Raw genomic sequence first — 18839 nt, 5'->3', positions numbered from 1 at the left:
ATAGATGAATTTTGGAAGGAGGAAGTTTTGTCAGTAGGGGAGTAAACAAATAAACATCTTGATTTTTTTTTTTCTCCACACACACACAAAACCAATCTGCTTAATTTTTAAGGTACAGATATTAATTCAAATTAATAGATGCAACAAAAAATAAATTTACAACACCTTTTTAAAGTACATGTTTTTCCACCAATTGAAATGTGTCTAGAATTCCCACTGTTTAGGTAATTTCCAGTTAAAGTAAGTAAAGTGCCACCAGCCATAGGGCCATATTTTGGCGAAATACTTGTTATTATAGGATCCTGGAGGGGAGATAAAAACAAAACAAAGTAACTTGTTCAGCTTATAATTCTAAATAGATTAAGTAAAAATCAAACATGATAGGACAGAATCTTCCTTACCACATAGGAGAATGTACTGTATTGTGTTGTTCCGTGGCCATTTGAAATAATTATGGACATATTGAAATGTTTATTCATGGCAGGACCAACTGTGCATTTCAATCTGGAAAAAAACCCAAAGTTTAATACACGACAAATCCAAGGCATTTTCTGGTTAGGTTGTTTTATAGGAAGTGACATTAACTCTAAATAGTGAGCTGACTGCTTTGAATAGCAAGCAGAGTTTCAAGATAAGCATTAAGGCCAAAAATTATACAACTCCATTTCTATATTATGATAAACTTTATTTTTATTTTTATTTAAAAAGAGACAGGATCTTGCTCTGTCACACAGGCTGGAGGGCAGTGGCATGGTCATAGCTCACTGCAGCCTTGAACTCCTGGGCTCAAAGGATCCTCTGGACTCAGGAGTTGGAACTAGAGGTGCATGCCATGGCATCTGGTTAATTAAAAAAAAGTTCTTTTCTTTGGTAGAGATGGAGTCTCACTATGTTGCCCAGGCTGGTCTTGAATTCCTGGGCTCAGGTGATCCTCCTGCCTTGGCCTGCCAAAGTGCTGGGATCACAGGCATGAGCCACTGCACCCTGCCTATACTAAACTTTACATTAACTGTACTATAGTACTTATACAGAAAAACAGGAAATATTAGACCTTATCCATGCAGACCTCACCAACTGAGTAGTGCATAATAATCTAAGTTTGGATAATATTAATATTTGGGGATAATGTTTGGTCTACTTCAGATAGATAGTATCTCAGTAGCATAGGAAACAATGGGCTAACTACGAATAGGCCAATCTCTTCATTAAACTATGTCAACAGGTACATTTCTGTGGTTATGCTTGTACATGCTAATTTAAATTACTTAAATGATAATGAAATTGTGATGGCATTCCATAGAATTATTTCTGAATGAATAATCATATTGTTCTGAAAAAATTTAAATACAATTTGATTTATTAAATAACTTTTTAAAGAAGAGAATGAATTCTGTTTTACTTTTACAGGTCCTGATTTATAATGCAATGATTAAGAGTTTTGGAGATTTACAAGGGAGATTTCTAGAAAAAATTTGTTTTGCCATTCAGCTAACAAATATTACCTTCATTGGTGTTTTGGTCTCAGTAAAATGGATATATTTGGACCTTTGTGTAACCCTGAAATGAATTCAATTAGATATAAAATAACCATCTGATAGAATGGGTTCAACCATAAAACTTTAAATGTTTGCGTGTTGTTATTATGTGATAATGAATAATTTCTGGATTCTCTGATGATTATGGAATTCAAAGCTTGTAGAAGGGTACATGTAGAATACAGTAGAACAAGCACGGGTCTAGCATCAGAAGCTGATCAGAGCTGAGTCTGAAGGCTTATTCAGCTCTTACTCTCTGGATTACCTCTGCGAAGCCACACTTCACCTCTCTGAACTTCAGGTACCTCCTTTGTATTATAGGAATCATACTGCTCCCTCCCAGGCCCATGGGGATGGTTCAGTGAGATACAGCCCATATATTGCAGTGCCAGTAAATATAAGCTGAATATAAATTTTAACTCCTCTAAAAAAGTCTCAAACGTGTGATTCAGCTGCCTCACTACATTGCTGAGGTTTAGAAAGTGAATTTAAAAGAGAGGATCCATGCTGAGCTGTTTACTGATTTCTGTAGAAAAAGCCTTTGGAGACTCAACATTTGAAGACTCCAAGGATGGAGTGATCCTAACTAGTACTACTCTCGCAAATCTACTCAGACAACACTTGAAGACTTGTCACATAAATGGTTGAGAAACTCCTAATTCTGGCCTCTTGTCTTCACCTAGGCCTTGTCACCTTTCTCTCTCTTCAAATCCAATGAGTAAATGGGATTGCAAGAACAAAACAGAACAGACCCACAAGGCATGTGACAGGCCAAGACCCTTTTTAGTTCAATAGATGAGCTTTTTGAGCAATTTTAAAACAAACATTCATTCAAAAACAAAACCTATTTTCCAAGCACACCCCAGCAAAGCGTTTGAGATCCTTACGTATTCATCGTGCTCTCACTTAAAGTCAAGGTGCAGCTCTCATTTCCAAGGAGAACTCTAGTTTTCTTTAAATCAAATTTATTATTCCTCCGAAATCCAAAGTCCCAGCCACATATGGTCAGCCTTGTCCCTCCTTCAAGGGGTGCACTAGTTGGGAAAACCTACAAGGACAACATAGAACTTAAAAAAAAATCCAATATATTACAATTTTTCATATATGTGGAAAACAAACAAACAAAATGTATATCCTTAAATAGTCTGAAATTCTTTCATTTTCCCACAATTTAGTAAAAATTTAATTTTCACTAAAGGAAAAAGGGTCACAAATTTCAGAGCATCTGGAACAAACATTAAAACTACATGACATGCTAATGAAACAAGTTGTTTTCAGGAGATCCAAAGATGGGGCAAAGAGCAGATGCAGCTTGGTAGGAATAAAGAGCCTTTTCGAGTCCCTCTGTTTTGTCTTCTTTTCTCTTTTCTTTTCTTTTCTTCTCTTTTCTCTCCTTCCTTCCTTCCTTCCTTCCTTCCTTCCTTCCTTCCTTCCTTCCTTCCTTCCTTCCTTCCTTCCTTCTCTCTTGCTTGCTTTCCTTCTTCTCTCTCTCTTTCCCCTTCCTTCCTTCCTTCCTTCCTTCCTTCCTTCCTTCCTTCCTTCCTTCCTTCCTTCCTTCCTTCCTTCCTTCCTTCCTTCCTTCCTTCCTTCCTTCTTTCCTTCCTTTTCTTTCCATTCTTTCTTTCTTTTTTTCTTTTTTTTGAGATAGAGTCTGGCTCTGTTGTTGAAGCTGGAGTGCAGTGGTGTGATCATGGCTCACTGCAGCCTCAACCTCCCGAACTCAAGCAATCCTCCCACATTAGCCTCCTGAGTAGCTGGGATCACAGGTGTGGGCCACTATGCTTGGCTAATTTGTTTTTCTAGAGACAGGGTCTCACTATGTTGCCCAGGCTGGTCTCAAACTGCTGGGCTCAAGTGATCCTCCTGCCTTGGCCTCCCAAAGTGCTAGGGTTACAAGCATGAGCCATTGGACCTGGCCCTTTTTGGGCCATTCTGAAGTGAATTAATCTTCTAGTGCTCTTTTGCACAGGAGTAGAAACACATTGGGCCCAGACTTTTACTTGCTCATAACTCTGATTGTAACTCTTCATCAGCCTTCAGACTGAGCTCTGATCAAACTCCTTCATGTGCCCTATAAGCCAAAGTCCAGCCATTACATGCCTTGCTCTGTGCGCTGGTTGTGTGCACTACATTCTTGTTGCTATGGTATTCCCCAGCTAGAGACAAAAGTTGCACAGTAAAAATACTTCATTTGGTATCCAATGTTTGCTCAGTTGCATTCAGCAGCTAGCATAGTATGAAACACATGGATGGTTTTTTAGTACATATCTGCCATTCATTCATTCATTCATTCATTCTTTACTTATTTATTTTTAGAGATGGGGGTCTCACGCTTGCCCAGTGTGGAGTGCAGTGGCATAGTCCTAGCTCACTGCAGCCTCAAACTCCTGGTCTCAAGCAATCGCCCTGCCTCAGCCTCTCTGGTAGACAGGAATACAGGTGTGCGCCACCTCACCCAGCTAATTTTTCAATTTTCTGTAGAGATGGGGTCTTGTGATGCTGCCCAGGTTTCATTCATTATTTATTAATAAAGCACCTCCTACGCGCCAGGCACCAACAAAAGAATACGTGAATCTACTTCTTTATACCTATTAGTTCACATTTATTAATGACTGAAGATTTTTCCTTGTTCTTTAAGTATGGTCACTATTTGATGTATACCAGGCTGGTTAGTTGACACTCTCAGCCTTTTAAAAATTATATAATATTTAATACATATGTTGTTTCTTTTAGAAATAGATAAAAACAGAACCAGAGAGGGCCCATAATCAGTATTATAAGAATTTTTCCTAATTATCTTCATTGGCATTGTTTTACATCTCATTTTTAGGATTAAATTTTTCCCCCAGTGGTTGATGTTAAGTAAATAACAGGCTCATTTTATTATTGCAGACTCATTTTTGGTGTGCTATCAATGGATTTATTGCTAAAACTTGGTCAGTCATGATTTAAGACAGCATTAGGCACCTATGAAGTGTGTAAGATAATTGCTCTCAGCCTAAAACTATTAAAACAAAACACATTTCCAAGTTAAAAATAAGCTTCTTCTCAGCAGCTTTGTGACAATTGAGAAAGGAAATGCTCTTTTGGGGGTGGGGACATATTGTAAATTGTGCTGTAAAGTACAATGGTGGGAAAACTAAGATAGAGGCAACTCAAGAACCAGTAAAGGTATTTGCTAAAGCTCCATTTGTGAACATCTAAAAGTGATTCTTTTACAATTAAGAAGGGCTTTTAGCCAAATTCAGACTTGCAAACATTTCCATCCTTCCTAAGTAAATAATTGCAAACAAAAGTCTTAACTTACCCTTGTTATCAAATCCCTTTAAAGTTTTAGCGTAAAGCTTTTATGATAGCCATTTTACCCATAAAAATGCATTACACAGTTGTGCCTTTCCTGAAAATTTACCTCATCCATGTCTAGCCAAATGAGAGCTACTAGAAAAATAAATCTGTTTATTATTATTATGGTAGAAATCCAGTAGGAGAGAACAAGACATCCAACCCTCCCAGGTCTCTCTTCAGCCTGAGGCAGTCACACAGCTGCTGCAGGCTCTTCTAATGAGGAGGCTTCCCCACTGAAAACAGCTGCCCAAGGCTGATGTTGGCCTGATTCCACTGCCTACATGCCATCTTTCTATGTACAAACTGAAGTCTGTCACTCTACACATATCATCACCACTTTCTATAAAAGGCAAAGGGATTGGATGATGATTTGAGAAAAGATGCAGAGAGCTGTGCAACTGGGGCACTGGCAATAGGAAGAGATACTATAAGCCCTCTGCTAGCCCCTCAGTCAGGATCCAAAAGGCTGGCTCTACTTAGCTTTTCTCTCTGGGCTGGGCATTTTCCCCTTAGCTTATAGGGTAACCTTTACCCTTCTAGGGAAAAAGGAAGGAAGCAGTTGTGAACTACACACCCTTGGATAGACCCAACAATGGCTGGCAAACTCTGAGTTATCCTGAAGGGCAGAGAAACTCTGTGGGCAGGAAATGAGCGTCCGGCATAAAGCCACAGAGGCTGGGTCTCCTACCTGTCTGGATAGGGGAGATACAGCCACAAAAGTAGCCCTTGTCTTTTCACAGGTGAAAGATCACATCACTGATGGGTCCATTCCAACAGTATTTTAAATGATCATATTTTCAAAACCCATTAGGATAAAACATGAGAAAACTAAAAAACAAAAACCAAACAGAACAAAAAAACTCCAAACGGGGTTTCCTTTCCTCTTTAGTAGAGGTCACAAATATATTTACTGGTAGCAGTATATTGCCTGCCTCCCCTCCTACCCCCATATAATACTGCTTTTCTGAGTATTCTTATCAATTAATAGTTCTATGGTCTCACTGGGGTTGAATTTTCAACCCTACAAGATACGATAACTTCGTCCTAATACATTCAGAATACATTAAAAAGTACTCTCCCTTTTCTGAAGCATTTCTCATTGCTCTTTAAGTATGAGATCAGATACCATACTTGAAACAAAATAATGAGCTTTCAATCCTGAAATCTGTCATATCTAGAACTGCAAAGAATTTTAGCCACTGAACATCCTATACCTTGAAAAGCAGGTTAACTTGCAAGTATTAGAAAGTGAAACTCTATACATTAGCTGGATTTTGTGCCTGCAAAGTTGAAGACACTTAAGATTATCTGTCATCTACATTAGGTATTTCTCCTAATGCTATCCCTCCCGTAGATCCCCACCACCCGACAGGCCCCTAGTGTGATGTTTCCCTCCCTGTGTCCATGTGCTCTCATGGCTCAACTCCCACTTGTGAGTGAGAACATGCGGTGTTTGGTTTTCTGTTCCTGTGTTAGCTTGCTGGGAATTATGGTTTCCAGCTTCATCCATGTCCCTGCAAAGGACTCATCCTTTTTTATGGCTGCATAGTATTCCATGGCATATATGTGCCGTATTTTCTTTATCCAGTCTATCATTCATGGGCATTTGGGTTGGTTCCAAGTCTGCTATTGTGAGTAGTGCTGCAATAAACATACGTGTGCATGTATCTTTATAGAAGAATAATTTATAATCCTTTGGGTATATACCTAGTAATGGGACTGCTGGGTCAAATGGTATTTCTGGTTCTAGATCCTTGAGGAATCGTCACACTGTTCTCCACAATGGTTGAACTAATTTACACTCCCACCAACAGTGTAAAAGTGTTCCCTATTTCTCCACATCCTTTCCAGCATCTGTTGTTTCCTGACTTTTTAATGATTGCCATTCTAATTGGTGGGAGATGGGATCTCACCGTGGTTTTGATTTGCATTTCTCTAATGACCAGTGATGATGAACTTTTTTTTCACATGTTTGTTGGCTGCCTAAATGTCTTCTTTTGAGAAGTGTCTGTTTATATCCTTGGCACACTCTTTGATTTTTTTTTCTTGTAAATTTGTTTAAGTTCCTTGTAGATTTTGGATATTAGTCCTTTGTCAGATGAATACATTGCAACAATTTTCTCCCATTCCGTAGGTTGTCTGTTCACTCTGATGATAGTTTCTTTTGTTGTGCAGAAGCTCTTTAATTAGATCCCATTTGTCAGTTTTGGCTTTTGTTGCCATTGCTTTTGCTGTTTTAGTCATGAAGCTTTGCCCATGCCTATGTCCTGAATGGTATTGCCTAGGTATTCTTCCAGGGTTTTTATGGTTTTTAGGTCCTATGTTTAAGTCTTTAACCTATTTTGAGTTAATTTTTGTATAAGGTGTAAGGAAGGGGTCCAGTTTCAGTTTTCTGCATATGGCTAGCCAGTCTTCCCAACATCATTTATTAAATAGGGAATCCTTTCTCCATTTCTTGTTTTCATCTGGTTTGTCAAAGGTAGATGGTTGTAGATGTGTGGTGTTATTTCTGAGGCCTCTGTTCTGTTCCATTGGTCTATATATCTGTTTTAGTACCAGTACCACACTGTTTTGGTTACTGTAAACTTGTAGTATAGTTTGAAGTCAGGTAGTGTGATGCCTCTAGTTTTGTTCTTTTTGCTTAGGATTGTCTTGGCTATGAGGGCTCTTTTTTGGTTACATATGAAATTTAAAGTAGTTTTTTCGAATTCTGTGAAGAAAGTCAGTCAATGGTAGCTTTATGGGGATGGCATTGAATCTATAAATTACTTTGGGCAATATGTCCATTTTCATGATATTGAGTCTTCTATCTATGAGCATGGAATGTTTGTCCATTTGCTTGTGTCCTCTCTTATTTCCTTGGGCAGTGGTTTGTAGTTCTTGAAGAGGTCCTTTACATCCCTTGTAAGTTGTATTCCTAGGTATTCTATTCTCTTTCTAGCAATTGTGGATGGGAGTTCACTCATGATTTGGCTCTCTGTTTGTCGATTGTTGGTGTATAGGAATGCTTGTGATTTTTGCACATTGATTTTGTATCCTGAGAATTTGCTGAAGTTGCTTATCAGCTTAAGGAGGTTTTGGGCTGAGACGATGGGGTTTTCTAAATATACAATCATGTCATCTGCAAACAGAGATAATTTGACTTCCTCTTTTCCTATCTGAATACCCTTCATTTATTTCCCCTGCCTGATTGCCCTGGCCAGAACTTCCAATGTTATGTTGAATAGGAGGGGTGAGAGAGGGTATCCTTGTCTTGTGCCGGTTTTCAAATGTAATGCTTCCAGCTTTTGCCCATTCAGTATGATATTGGCTGTGGGTTTGTCATAAATAGCTCTTATTATTTTGAGATACGTTCCATCAATACCTAGTTTATTGAGAGTTTTTAACATGAAGGGGTGTTGAATTTTATTGAAGGCTTTTTCTGCATCTATTGAGATAATCATGTGGTTTTTGTCATTGGTTCTATTTATGTGATGGATTATATTTATTAATTTGCCTATGTTGAACCAACCTTGCATCCCAGGGATGAAGCTGACTTGATTGTGGTAGATAAGCTTTTTGGCGTGCTGCTGGATTTGGTTTGCCAGTATTTTATTGAGGATGTTCTCATCGATGTTCATCAGGGATATTGGTCCGAAATTTTCTTTTTTTGTGTTGTGTCTCTGCCTGGTTTTGGTATTAGGATGATGCTGGCCTCATTAAACGAGTTAGGGAGGAGTCCCTTTTTTTCCTATTGTTTGGAATAGTTTCAGAAGGAATGGTACCAGTTCCTCTTTGTACCTCAGGTAGAATTCAGCTGTGAATCTGTCTGGTCCTGGGCTTTTTTTTGTTGGTAGGTTATTAATTACTGCCTCAATTTCAGAACTTGTTATTAGTCTATTCAGGGATTTGACTTCTTGCTAGTTTAGTCTTGGGAGGTTGTATGTGTCCAGGAATTTATTCATCTCTTCTAAATTTTCTAGTTATTGGCATGGCGATGTTTATAGTATTCTCTGATGGTAGTTTGTATTTCTGTGGGATCAGTGGTGATATCCCCTTTATCATTTTGTATTGTGTTTATTTGATTCTTCTCTCTTTTCTTCTTGATGATTCTGGCTAGCAGTCTATCAATTTTGTTGAGCTTTTCAGAAAACCAGCTCCTGGGGTTTTTCATGTCTCTAAGTCCTTCAGTTCTGCTCTGATCTTAGTTATTTCTTGTCTTTTGCTAGCTTTTGAATTTGTTTGGTCTTGCTTCTCTAGTTCTTTTAATTGTGATGTTAGGGTGTTGATTTTAGATCTTTCCCACTTTCTCCTGTGGGCATTTAGTGCTACAAATTTCCCTCGAAATACTGTTTTAGCTGTGTCCCAGAGATTCTGATATGTTGTATCTTTGTCTTTGTTCTCACTGGTTTCAAAGAATTTATTTATTTCTGCCTTAATTTTGTTATTTACCTTGAAAAATAATGAATGTACCAGTTATTTACCCAGTAGTCATTCAGGAGCAGGTTGTTCAGTTTCCATGTAGTTGTGTGGTTTTCAGTGAGTTACTTAATCTTGAGTCCTAATTTGATTGTAGTGTGGTGTGAGAGACTGTTTGTTTGCATTTGCTGAGGAGTGTTTTACTTCCAATTATGTGGTCAATTTTAGAATAAGTGCAATGTGGTGCTGAGAAGAATGTATATTCTTTTGATTTGGAATGGAGAGTTCTGTAGATGTCTATTAGGTCCGCTTGGTCCAGAGCTGAGTTCAAGTCCTGAATACCTTTGTTAATCTTCTGTCTCATTGATCTGTCTAATATTGACAGTGGGGGGTTAAAGTCTCCCACTGTTATTGTGTGGGAGTCTAAGTCTCTGAGGACTTGCTTATGAATCTGGGTGCTCCTGTATTGGGTGCATATGCATTTAGGAGAGTTAGCTCTTCTGGTTGTGTTGATCCCTTTACCATTATGTAATGACCTTCTTTGTCTTTTTGATCTTTGTTGGTTTAAAGTCTGTTTTTTCAGAGACTAGGATTGCAATCCCTGCTTTTTTGCTTTCCATCTACTTGGCAAATTTTCCTCCATCCCTTTATTTTGAACCTATGTGTGCCTTTGCACGTGAGATGGGTCTCTTGAATATAGCACACCAATGGGTCTTGACTCTTTATCCAATTTGCCAGTCTGTGTCTTTTAATTGGGGCATTTAGCCTATTTACATTTAAGGTTAATAGTGTTATGTGTGAATTTGATCCTAGCTGGTTATTTTGCCCATTAGTTGATGCAGTTTCTTCATAGAGTCAATGGTCTATACAATTTGGTATGTTTCTGCAGTGGCTGGTACCAATTTTTCCTTTTCATATTTAGTGCTTCCTTCAGGAGCTCTTGTAAGGCAGGCCTGATGGTGACAAAATCTCTCACCATTTGCTTGTCTGTAAAGGATTTTATTTCTCCTTCACTTATGAAGTTTAGTTTGGTTGGATATGAAATTCTGGGTAGGAAATTATTTTCTTGTGCTGAATATTGGCCCCCACTCTCTTCTGGCTTGTAGGGTTTCTGTAGAGAGATCCAATGTTAGTCTGATGGGCTTCCCTTTGTGAGTAACCTGACTTTTATCTCTGGCTGCCCTTAACATTTTTACCATCATTTCAACCTTGGTGAATCTGACGATTGTGTGTCTTGGGGTTGCTCTTTTCAAGGAGTATCTTTGTGGTGTTCTCTGTATTTCCTGAATTTGAATGTTGGCCTGTCTTGCTAGGTTGGGGAAGTTCTCCTGGATGGTATTCTGAAGAGTGTTTTCCAAGTTGGTTCCATTCTCCCCTTTACTTTGAGGTACAACCAAGCAAATGTAGGTTTGGTCTTTTCATATAGTCTCATATTTCTTGGAGGTTTTGTTCATTCCTTTTCATTCTTTTTTTCTCTAATCTTGTCTTCACACTTTATTTCATTAAGTTGATATTCAGTCTCTGATATCCTTTCTTTTACTTGATTTATTTGGCTATTGATACTTGTGTATGCTTCATGAAGTTCTTACTGCAGTGTTTTTCAGCTCCATCAGGTCATTTATGTTCTTCTCTAAACTGGTTATTCTAGTTAGCAATTCCTCTAACTTTTTTTCAAGGTTCTTAGCTTCCTTGTATTGGGTTAGAACATGCTCCTTTAGCTTGCAGGAGTTTGTTATTATCCACCTTCTGAAGCCTGTTGCTGTCAATTTGCCAAACTCATTCTCCTTCCAATTTTGTTTCCTCATTGGCAAGGAGTTGTGATCTTTTGGAGGAGAAGAGGTGGTCTGGTTTTTGGAATTTTAAGCCTTTTTGCGCTGGTTTTTCCTCATCTTCATGGATTCATCAACCTTTGGTCTTTGATGTTGGTGACCTTTGAATAACGTTTTTATGTGGATGTTCTTTTTGTTTATGTTGATGCTATTCCTTTCTGTTTGTTAGTTTTTCTTCTGACAGTCAGGCCCCACTGCTGCAGGTTTTCTGGAGTTTGCTGGAGGTCCACTCCAGACCCTGTTTGCCGGGGTATCACCAGCAGAGGCTGTAGAACAGCAAAGATTGCTGCCTATTCCTTCCTCTGAGAGCTTCATCCCAGAGGGGTGCCCACCAGATGCCAGCCAGAGCTCTCCTGTGTCAGGTGTCTGTCGACCCCCACTGGGAGGTGTCTCCCAGTCAGGAGGCACAGGGGTCAGGGACCCACTTGAGGAGGCAATCTGTCCCTTAGCAGAGCTAGAGTGCTGTGCTGGGAGATTTGCTGCTGTCTTCAGAGTTGGCAGGCAGGAACATTTAAGTCTGCTGAAGCTGCACCCTTTACACTGTGAGGGGAAAATCACCTACTCAAGCCTCAGTAATGGCAGATGCCCCTCCCCCCACCAAGCTCCCAGGTCAACTTCATATTGCTGTGCTGGCAGTGAGAATTTCAAACCAGTGCATCTTAGCTTGCTGGGCTCTGTAGGGGTGGGATCCTCTGAGCTAGACCACTTGGCTCCCTGGCTTCAGCCCCCTTTCCAGGGGAGTGAATGGTTCTGTCTTGCTGGCATTCCAGGTGCCACTGAGGTATGAAAAAAAACCTCCTGCAGCTAGCTCAGTGTCTGCCCAAATGGCCACCCAGTTTTGTGCTTGAAACCCAGGGCCCTGGTGGAGTAGGCACATGAGGGAATCTCCTGGTCTGTGGTTTGCCAAAACCATAGGAAAAGTGTAGTATCTGGGCTGGAATGCGCCATTCCTCACAGCACCATCCCTCAAGGCTTCCCTTGGCTAAGGGAGGGAGTTCCCTGATCCCTTGCCCTTCCCAGGTGAGGCAACATCCCATCCCACTTCAGCTCAACCTCCGTGGGCTGCACCCACTGTCTAACCAGTCCCAATGAGATGAGCCGGGTACCTCTGTTGGAAATGCAGAAATCACCCACCTTCTGCATTGATCTTGCTGGCAGCTGCAGACCAAACCTGTTCCTATGTGACCATCTTGACAGCCACCTCGAATCTGTCTTATTTTTTGCAGGAAGAATGCTAACTGTCATGGTCTACTGCAGCATGAAATCTTCCTAACAACTATGAACCTAGAGGGATTTATGGACTCAGCTGCCCTACCTTCCCAACTGCAGCTTAAGCCTCACTGACCTGTGCATGGAAGCATGCAACCTTTGAGAATCATCAACTATAGAATGCTAGAGTTAGGAAGGGTGAGAGAGGAGGGAGATTTAATTATTGCAAGAGATTCTCTGGTTCCAGAACATTCTGAAATATTTACTTTATTTTTAAGCATTTTAGTATAGCTTTTATGCTTAGTAAAAGGAAGCACATTAGTTAAATGAAAGGTTTCATTTGAACAGGTTATCAAACCATTTTCTCTACTTAAAATACCAGCTTGGTTATTTTTGAAATGAAATTCTTGTGATTTAATTGCATGGGCACACACATATATTTTCCATATCTATTTCATGGAATAGCAGAGTTCAGATTCCTAGTGTCTCAAATTGCTGAGGTTGTGTGTTTATAAAAGTATAAAATTGCACATGGTTCCAAAAGTATGCTGAACAACAAAAAAGTGCATAAATACTACAGTATACATTTGTTTTCTTACTGTATTTTTAGTTTATTCTCTGGTCGATCAAGCTAAGTCTTAATAACCGTGTCACACCTAACAGAAAATAACTTTGTTTAAAACCCAGTCACCCACTACAAGTCTTGCTCCAAACTGTAACTAAATGAAAACAGCCATGCACTCAGGGGTGGTTCTTGTTCAGACTTGCACATTTTGTTTACTTGGGCATGAACCAGGTGACCGAGACCTTTAACTCGAATCTTTCCTAAGAACTATTTACTAAAGTCCAACATTTTCCACAAGCAGGCAGAGAAAAATACATGCTGGGTTCTCACCAGGGAAGTGTTTTTAAGCAAGATGTTTTGGACCAAGAAATTTTTTTTAAATTGCATGGAGATTTTCACAGTGCCAAATATATGCTTAAGCAACTAAGGCAATGGAGTTAGCATGGCTGCGATGTTAGAGCTGATGTCCATTGCCAGAAACTGAGTTCTCTATCAGCAAGAGATGTGCTTGTCTTGTTCTGGACTATATCTCCCCACGGACAAGAGGGCAGCCTGCTAAATGGCACGCACTCAATAAATATTTTCAGAATGAATTAAAGAGTGACATGGCTTACAGAAGTATAGACGTTAGTATAGTCATCAGTTGAGCCTTTGCTTTTTTTCTGCGAGCACTGAAGGAAGACTCACAGCCACCCATGGGTGTTGAACCTCCACCTGCCTCCCACATCACCCTGGGAAATAATCTTCAGTCTCATCTGTGAACAGACTAGGCCACCATCTATGCACCAGACAGGAAGAAAACTGTCCTGTGTGCCCCAACATGGCAGGGATCACCAGTTTGCAGGGTTCAGTTCAGGGTTCCCGGATATGCCATGAGCAGATCTGTTTCTGTGATGGAGGCTCATGTCTGGGCACTTGACAGATAAAGGAAGTGGCGAGGAATCAGAGAGTGGGTGAGTCAGGAGGGAACAGGCCCCACTGTGAGAAAATGGGGAGCACTGTTGCTTATTCGCCATCATTCTTTTATTCACACGGCACTAAAGGTGAGCAGCTGCCCAGGGAGAGAACCTAGACAATGTGAAGCAAGTACTTCAGCTGCAGGACGCGGGGGGATGCCCAAACACCGCCCCCCGCCCACCCCAGGGATAAAGCCATGAGGGAGATGGTGCTTTGGATGACTCACAGCTAAATAAGTAAATTGAGTTTTTAATTTTTTTTCATTAGTGGGATTGGTATCAAAAAACAGACAAACAAACAAAAAACATGTATGCCAGCTGTTAGAGATTCCTACCTTGTAGATTGCAGGCAGACAGATCTGTTGAGTCCATGTCCCACTGGGGCAGTCCTCCGATCGCACACATTTGTCGTGGCACCAGCCACACTGAACAAACGGTGGGGCAGAGAGGCACTGACTGCAGGACTGGAAATGTCTGCAGCCCAAGCCATTCAATGGGATCTTGGTGATCTGTGAAGAGAAGGGGTGGAAAGGGCTTCCAGAGGGGTATCTAGTTTGTTCATTAATTACAAAGCAAGTACACAAAAGGTACACGTAAATATCATTTGATAGAATTTACTAGACTTAGCACCTATGTGTGCAAATCATGTCATAACAGTGATTACAATATTAAAAATCTGATTCCTTCCTTTCCTCTATTGTTAGCAGGTATGTGAAAAAGTAACATTATTGTCCAGTGAGCACAGCATTGTCATGCAACATTAGAGGTTCTACATAGTAGGGACATTGTGCCCTGTCTGAGATGATTTTAAAATAACAAGACAGTATAATTTAAGTGATGGGAACACACTCTCGAACCTCTGGAAAATTCTAAGTAAGGTTGCATATCATTCCGGCATCAAGATGCACATTCTTCTCTAGGAGAAAAGGGATTGTTGGTTGGAGTCGGATTCCAATGTACATTTCCAGGATTTATCTGCCTGCACTAGAGTTCTGCCATTAGGACTGTAATTCTCATTCTGTGTATTTGTTTTTCTTGTTGAGAAATATAGGACAAAAGGAGAAGTTTTGAAAAAGACTTCCCTTAGGTCTAGTCTTCCTTGAATAACAAATTAACTCGATTTCAGAAAATCTCTGGAATACTCACTAAAGAACCTAATGGAGGAGGGGTAAATTTAAGATGAAGAGAGATGTTATAAAGGGCCAAATGACACTGGTTGTAAACATCCATTTGGGAAAAACCACATCTATGGAAATTCCCTGTGAGAACAGCTTACCTTCTTCCCTGTGACAACCAGTGTGTAGCCATTCTGGTTTAATGGATGCTCCACGATCACTTCTGGAGACACCGGGTGAGAGTCCAGGAGAAAATTCACATGAGGGGTTGATGGTCCTGATCGAGAAACCACAACCTAAAAAGCAAAAAAGTTATAACATCCTTATTCCAACAAGCTCAGTTTAAATATAAGTGGAAAATGTGGATGATAATGGTAATAACAGATTAGCAGCAGGGCTTGTGGGTGCTTGAACTAAAGACCCAACAGTTCCTCTCATTGTAAATCAATATGCCATCTTCTAATCTCTTGCCTTGAAGTCAAATTATCTGAACCCCCAAGACAGACTTTGCCTATGGTCTTTTAATGGTTTCAAGGGAAGGAGATCTTTCAATCAATTGGCAACACATACAGACAAATCCCTGCAATTGTATTGGGAAATGGAGGAACAAAAACTCTCTCCAGAAAGAAGACACCACACATGCTACAAAGATTCTGGATTATTTTTTAAATCTATCCTCTTAATCCTCCCCGCCAGGCAGTTTCCCTTGACGTAATGGTTAAGAGTAGTGGACGCGGAGACTGGAATACTGGAGCTAGTTCCAGCTGTGCTACTCTTAAGCCACATTTATAGATCTTTTCAGGTCAAAACAGGCCCCCAGCTACTTTGAAATGATGTGCTGTATTTTTTATAAACCACTGTCCCACGATATATTATTACTTGGATTATAAAACTCTGCTTCTTGGTCTGGCTTTAAAATAAGGTCTGATGGTTTTAACAATGCCTGAGAAATGAGGTTTGATGATTGATGTCAGTTTTGCTCTCAGGTATTTAAAATTTGGGATGTTTCCCAGCTATCTAATTTCCATCTGTCCTGTTCCTAGAACCCAGTAATAATAAAGTTCAGAAAGCATGATTGACAACAATTGGGATAAAATCCGAATGATTATCTTAGATGAACACTTAGATTTTTAGGAGGGTGTTAGAGTTCTCAGAGAAACTTTCACTCTTAAGTAGGCCACTGGGTTGCATATACATGAAGGTGGAGGAGGCTCAGCACAGCCCTAGACATGAATTAGGCAATTGTGAAATTGCTTAACATCTCTAATAGTCTTCTACATTTCATTGAATGCGCATTTACTCGCAGTAGGTATGAAATCACAGGACAAACAAGGGCATCTGTGCGATTACGATCACATAGTCACTACCTCTACCTCAGCTTTCTCATTCATATAATGGGAATGAAAATTACAGGAATAATTAACTGCTTTGTACTCTAACAAACACATACAACATATAAATGTCCTGGGGAACAATTGTGAATCTTTTCTTCAGCACCATAAAGGAGCCAAGTAGCCTGAAGCAATTTGGGAAGATTCTCAAAGTACCTAATTTGTTCTCAGAGAGTAGATTGTTGATAGAGAAACTAACCAAGCCGTACATACAGCCGTAAAAGTTAAACATCATGACATTTGTGCTCTAATGTTTGTTCTACCCTAAACACTCAATGCTTTCAAAACATCTCCATTAAAAAGGGTGGTTATATTTGCACAGAAGTTAAGTGATGGATCAAGGGTCACTTGGTCAGGATGGGAAAGGTTGGAAACTATTGTTATTTCCTAAATTTAGGGCCCAATAGGTATTGGTGACCTTTGCAGGCAAAGTGAACAGAAATTCAATTACCAGTCCCACCTTCCTTTGGGTGCTGGTTACAAGCAGAATATCAGATGTCACACTTCCAAAGCTTCTATTTCAAATTATCCAGATTTTGGCTACCCAATATTGCAATCTTAACTCCCTTCTGGTGCTCACCACGTCTCATTTTTCCTATCCTCCCTCCCAGTACCCCCCATATTTCTTTGGCTGTTGCCAATCACTTCAAACTGCAAAGGTAAAACAAAACACAAAACACAAAACAAAAACAAAAACACAAAAGCAAAAAACTCCTTTTCTCACACATAGGTCAAAAGCAACACAGAACACCAGTCTGTCTTAATACCCTGACTTTGTTTTCCATCTCATTCTGTGCTTTGCACTTCACTGAAGATTATTCATTACTATGAACCTTGCAATGGACATCTGCATTTTGTGTCTGTCTCCCTGGTTTTCTCCATTCTACTTAGACCAGCTACAAAACAGTCACCTCCTACGGCTCTTTTTTTCCTCCTACCTTCTTGCTCTCTTTAATACCATTTCCTGAATCTATAATAAGCAATCCCTTCTTAATTACTAGGTCATCATCTGTGACTTTATGAAATATCTGAACCCCATCCAGATAGTCCTTTCCCAGAAAGAATTAACCTTTCTCTTTCTTTTTGGAAGCTCTTTGCATCTCTGGACTTGGATTGATTGATATGTGTATCCTCTGTTAAAGAGCTTTGTCTGAAGAGCACCAAATGTATGGTACTTTCATAACAGGTAACTGAGTCACACATTGTGCTAAGTGCTTTAAATGGAGATTTTGTTTACTCCTCACAATAACCCTATAAGGTAGGTACTATTATTTTCCTTAAAGAAAAATACAACATAGAATTTCAGCTAGAAAGTACAAGAGTCAGATTTCCACAGAGCTTTATCTGAGGCCAGAATCCATGTGCTTGACCTCTTAAACACTCAACTGCTAGGCCTTTGGAGCACCAGAGTAAATATCATTGAAAAAGCTTCAACTCTGAGCTCCCAAGAGCCACTCGTGAGTAAAAGTACTAAAACAAATTTCACAATGTATTTGCCTTGCCAGTTACTCTGTGTTTCAGTAATTTTTGCTGCACAAGTTAAGTGTGCCTAAGGAGAAAGTCTCTGCGTCTAAATAGTTTTTGATGGCATAGAGAAAATGCTACTAGTACACTTCACCAAGCTCTACTTTTGATCATGAGTTAGCATGAGTGTTGCTTGCTATAGAAAATGGGATGAAGATGAGAAGACAGGAAGGCACATGGAAAAGTGAGGTGACTTGGAAATGAGAATGCCATTTGGAATTTTGCACAGAGGTTGTACCGCAGATGCAAATGCCTTTTAGTTGATCATTAGCCCGTTCTCTGCAGGGATACCTACTGCTGTAAATGTTTTTCTACCCTTAATTCTTTTCTTTCTCTTATTGCTAGGATTCTAAATAATCGATTAACCACTTTAACTCTCAAAATACCCTTGAAGCAATGCGTACCAGAAATTAGGAGTTCCTTTTGGTTGTCATGGAGATATTTCTAGGGACAGAACTAAATTTGGCATGTAGGTGTAATTCTTATGATAAATAACCTGGCAATCGTAGAAGAATTAGCACAAAATAGAAGACCAACAATTATCTTTTGAGTTTCTACTGTTCAACAACTAATCTTTAGTATTTAGGTCACAAAATATTTTTTCTTTATAATGGCCTTGAAAATACAGGACTAACACATTTGGGGCAGGGCAGAATCTGAATTTACTGGATGGTTGTGGTTTTGATCTCACATAGCCTCTTGTAGGTAGCACATGGGGAAGAAATACATGTACAAATAAAACTGTTGTGGCTAGGCCCCCAAATTTGTAAACCTGAACGAAGTAAATTTGTGTGAGATATCCACAAATATGTAAAGGCCCTATCTCCTTACCTCCCACTAGACAGTTTTATCTTTAATTAAACTATTTAATTAATAGAATTAAATTTGAAGAATGATGAATACAATTTAACATGTTTGTATGAGGTTTCTGTGTACTTCCCCCATTGTTTTTAAAGTGGACAATTGAACAGT

The 18839-nt window shown here is 39.6% G+C and overlaps 1 protein-coding gene across 1 annotated transcript in view; it reads right to left on the bottom strand.

The window, feature by feature from the left end:
- MET (MET proto-oncogene, receptor tyrosine kinase) overlaps nucleotides 1-18839 on the bottom strand; it is a 117893-nt gene that overhangs the window by 37139 nt on the left and 61915 nt on the right. The window contains exons 5-9 of the mRNA XM_030933077.1: nucleotides 15114-15248; nucleotides 14173-14346; nucleotides 2423-2583; nucleotides 402-504; nucleotides 166-302 (exon numbers count right to left, since the gene is read on the bottom strand). Of these exons, the coding sequence (XP_030788937.1) occupies nucleotides 166-302; nucleotides 402-504; nucleotides 2423-2583; nucleotides 14173-14346; nucleotides 15114-15248 (710 nt within the window). The remainder of the gene's footprint in view (nucleotides 1-165; nucleotides 303-401; nucleotides 505-2422; nucleotides 2584-14172; nucleotides 14347-15113; nucleotides 15249-18839) is intronic.

Source organism: Rhinopithecus roxellana, chromosome 6 (genome assembly GCF_007565055.1).
Source record: "Rhinopithecus roxellana isolate Shanxi Qingling chromosome 6, ASM756505v1, whole genome shotgun sequence".
Classification (NCBI taxonomy): domain Eukaryota; kingdom Metazoa; phylum Chordata; class Mammalia; order Primates; family Cercopithecidae; genus Rhinopithecus; species Rhinopithecus roxellana.
This window is presented reverse-complemented; position numbering and strand designations above follow the sequence as displayed.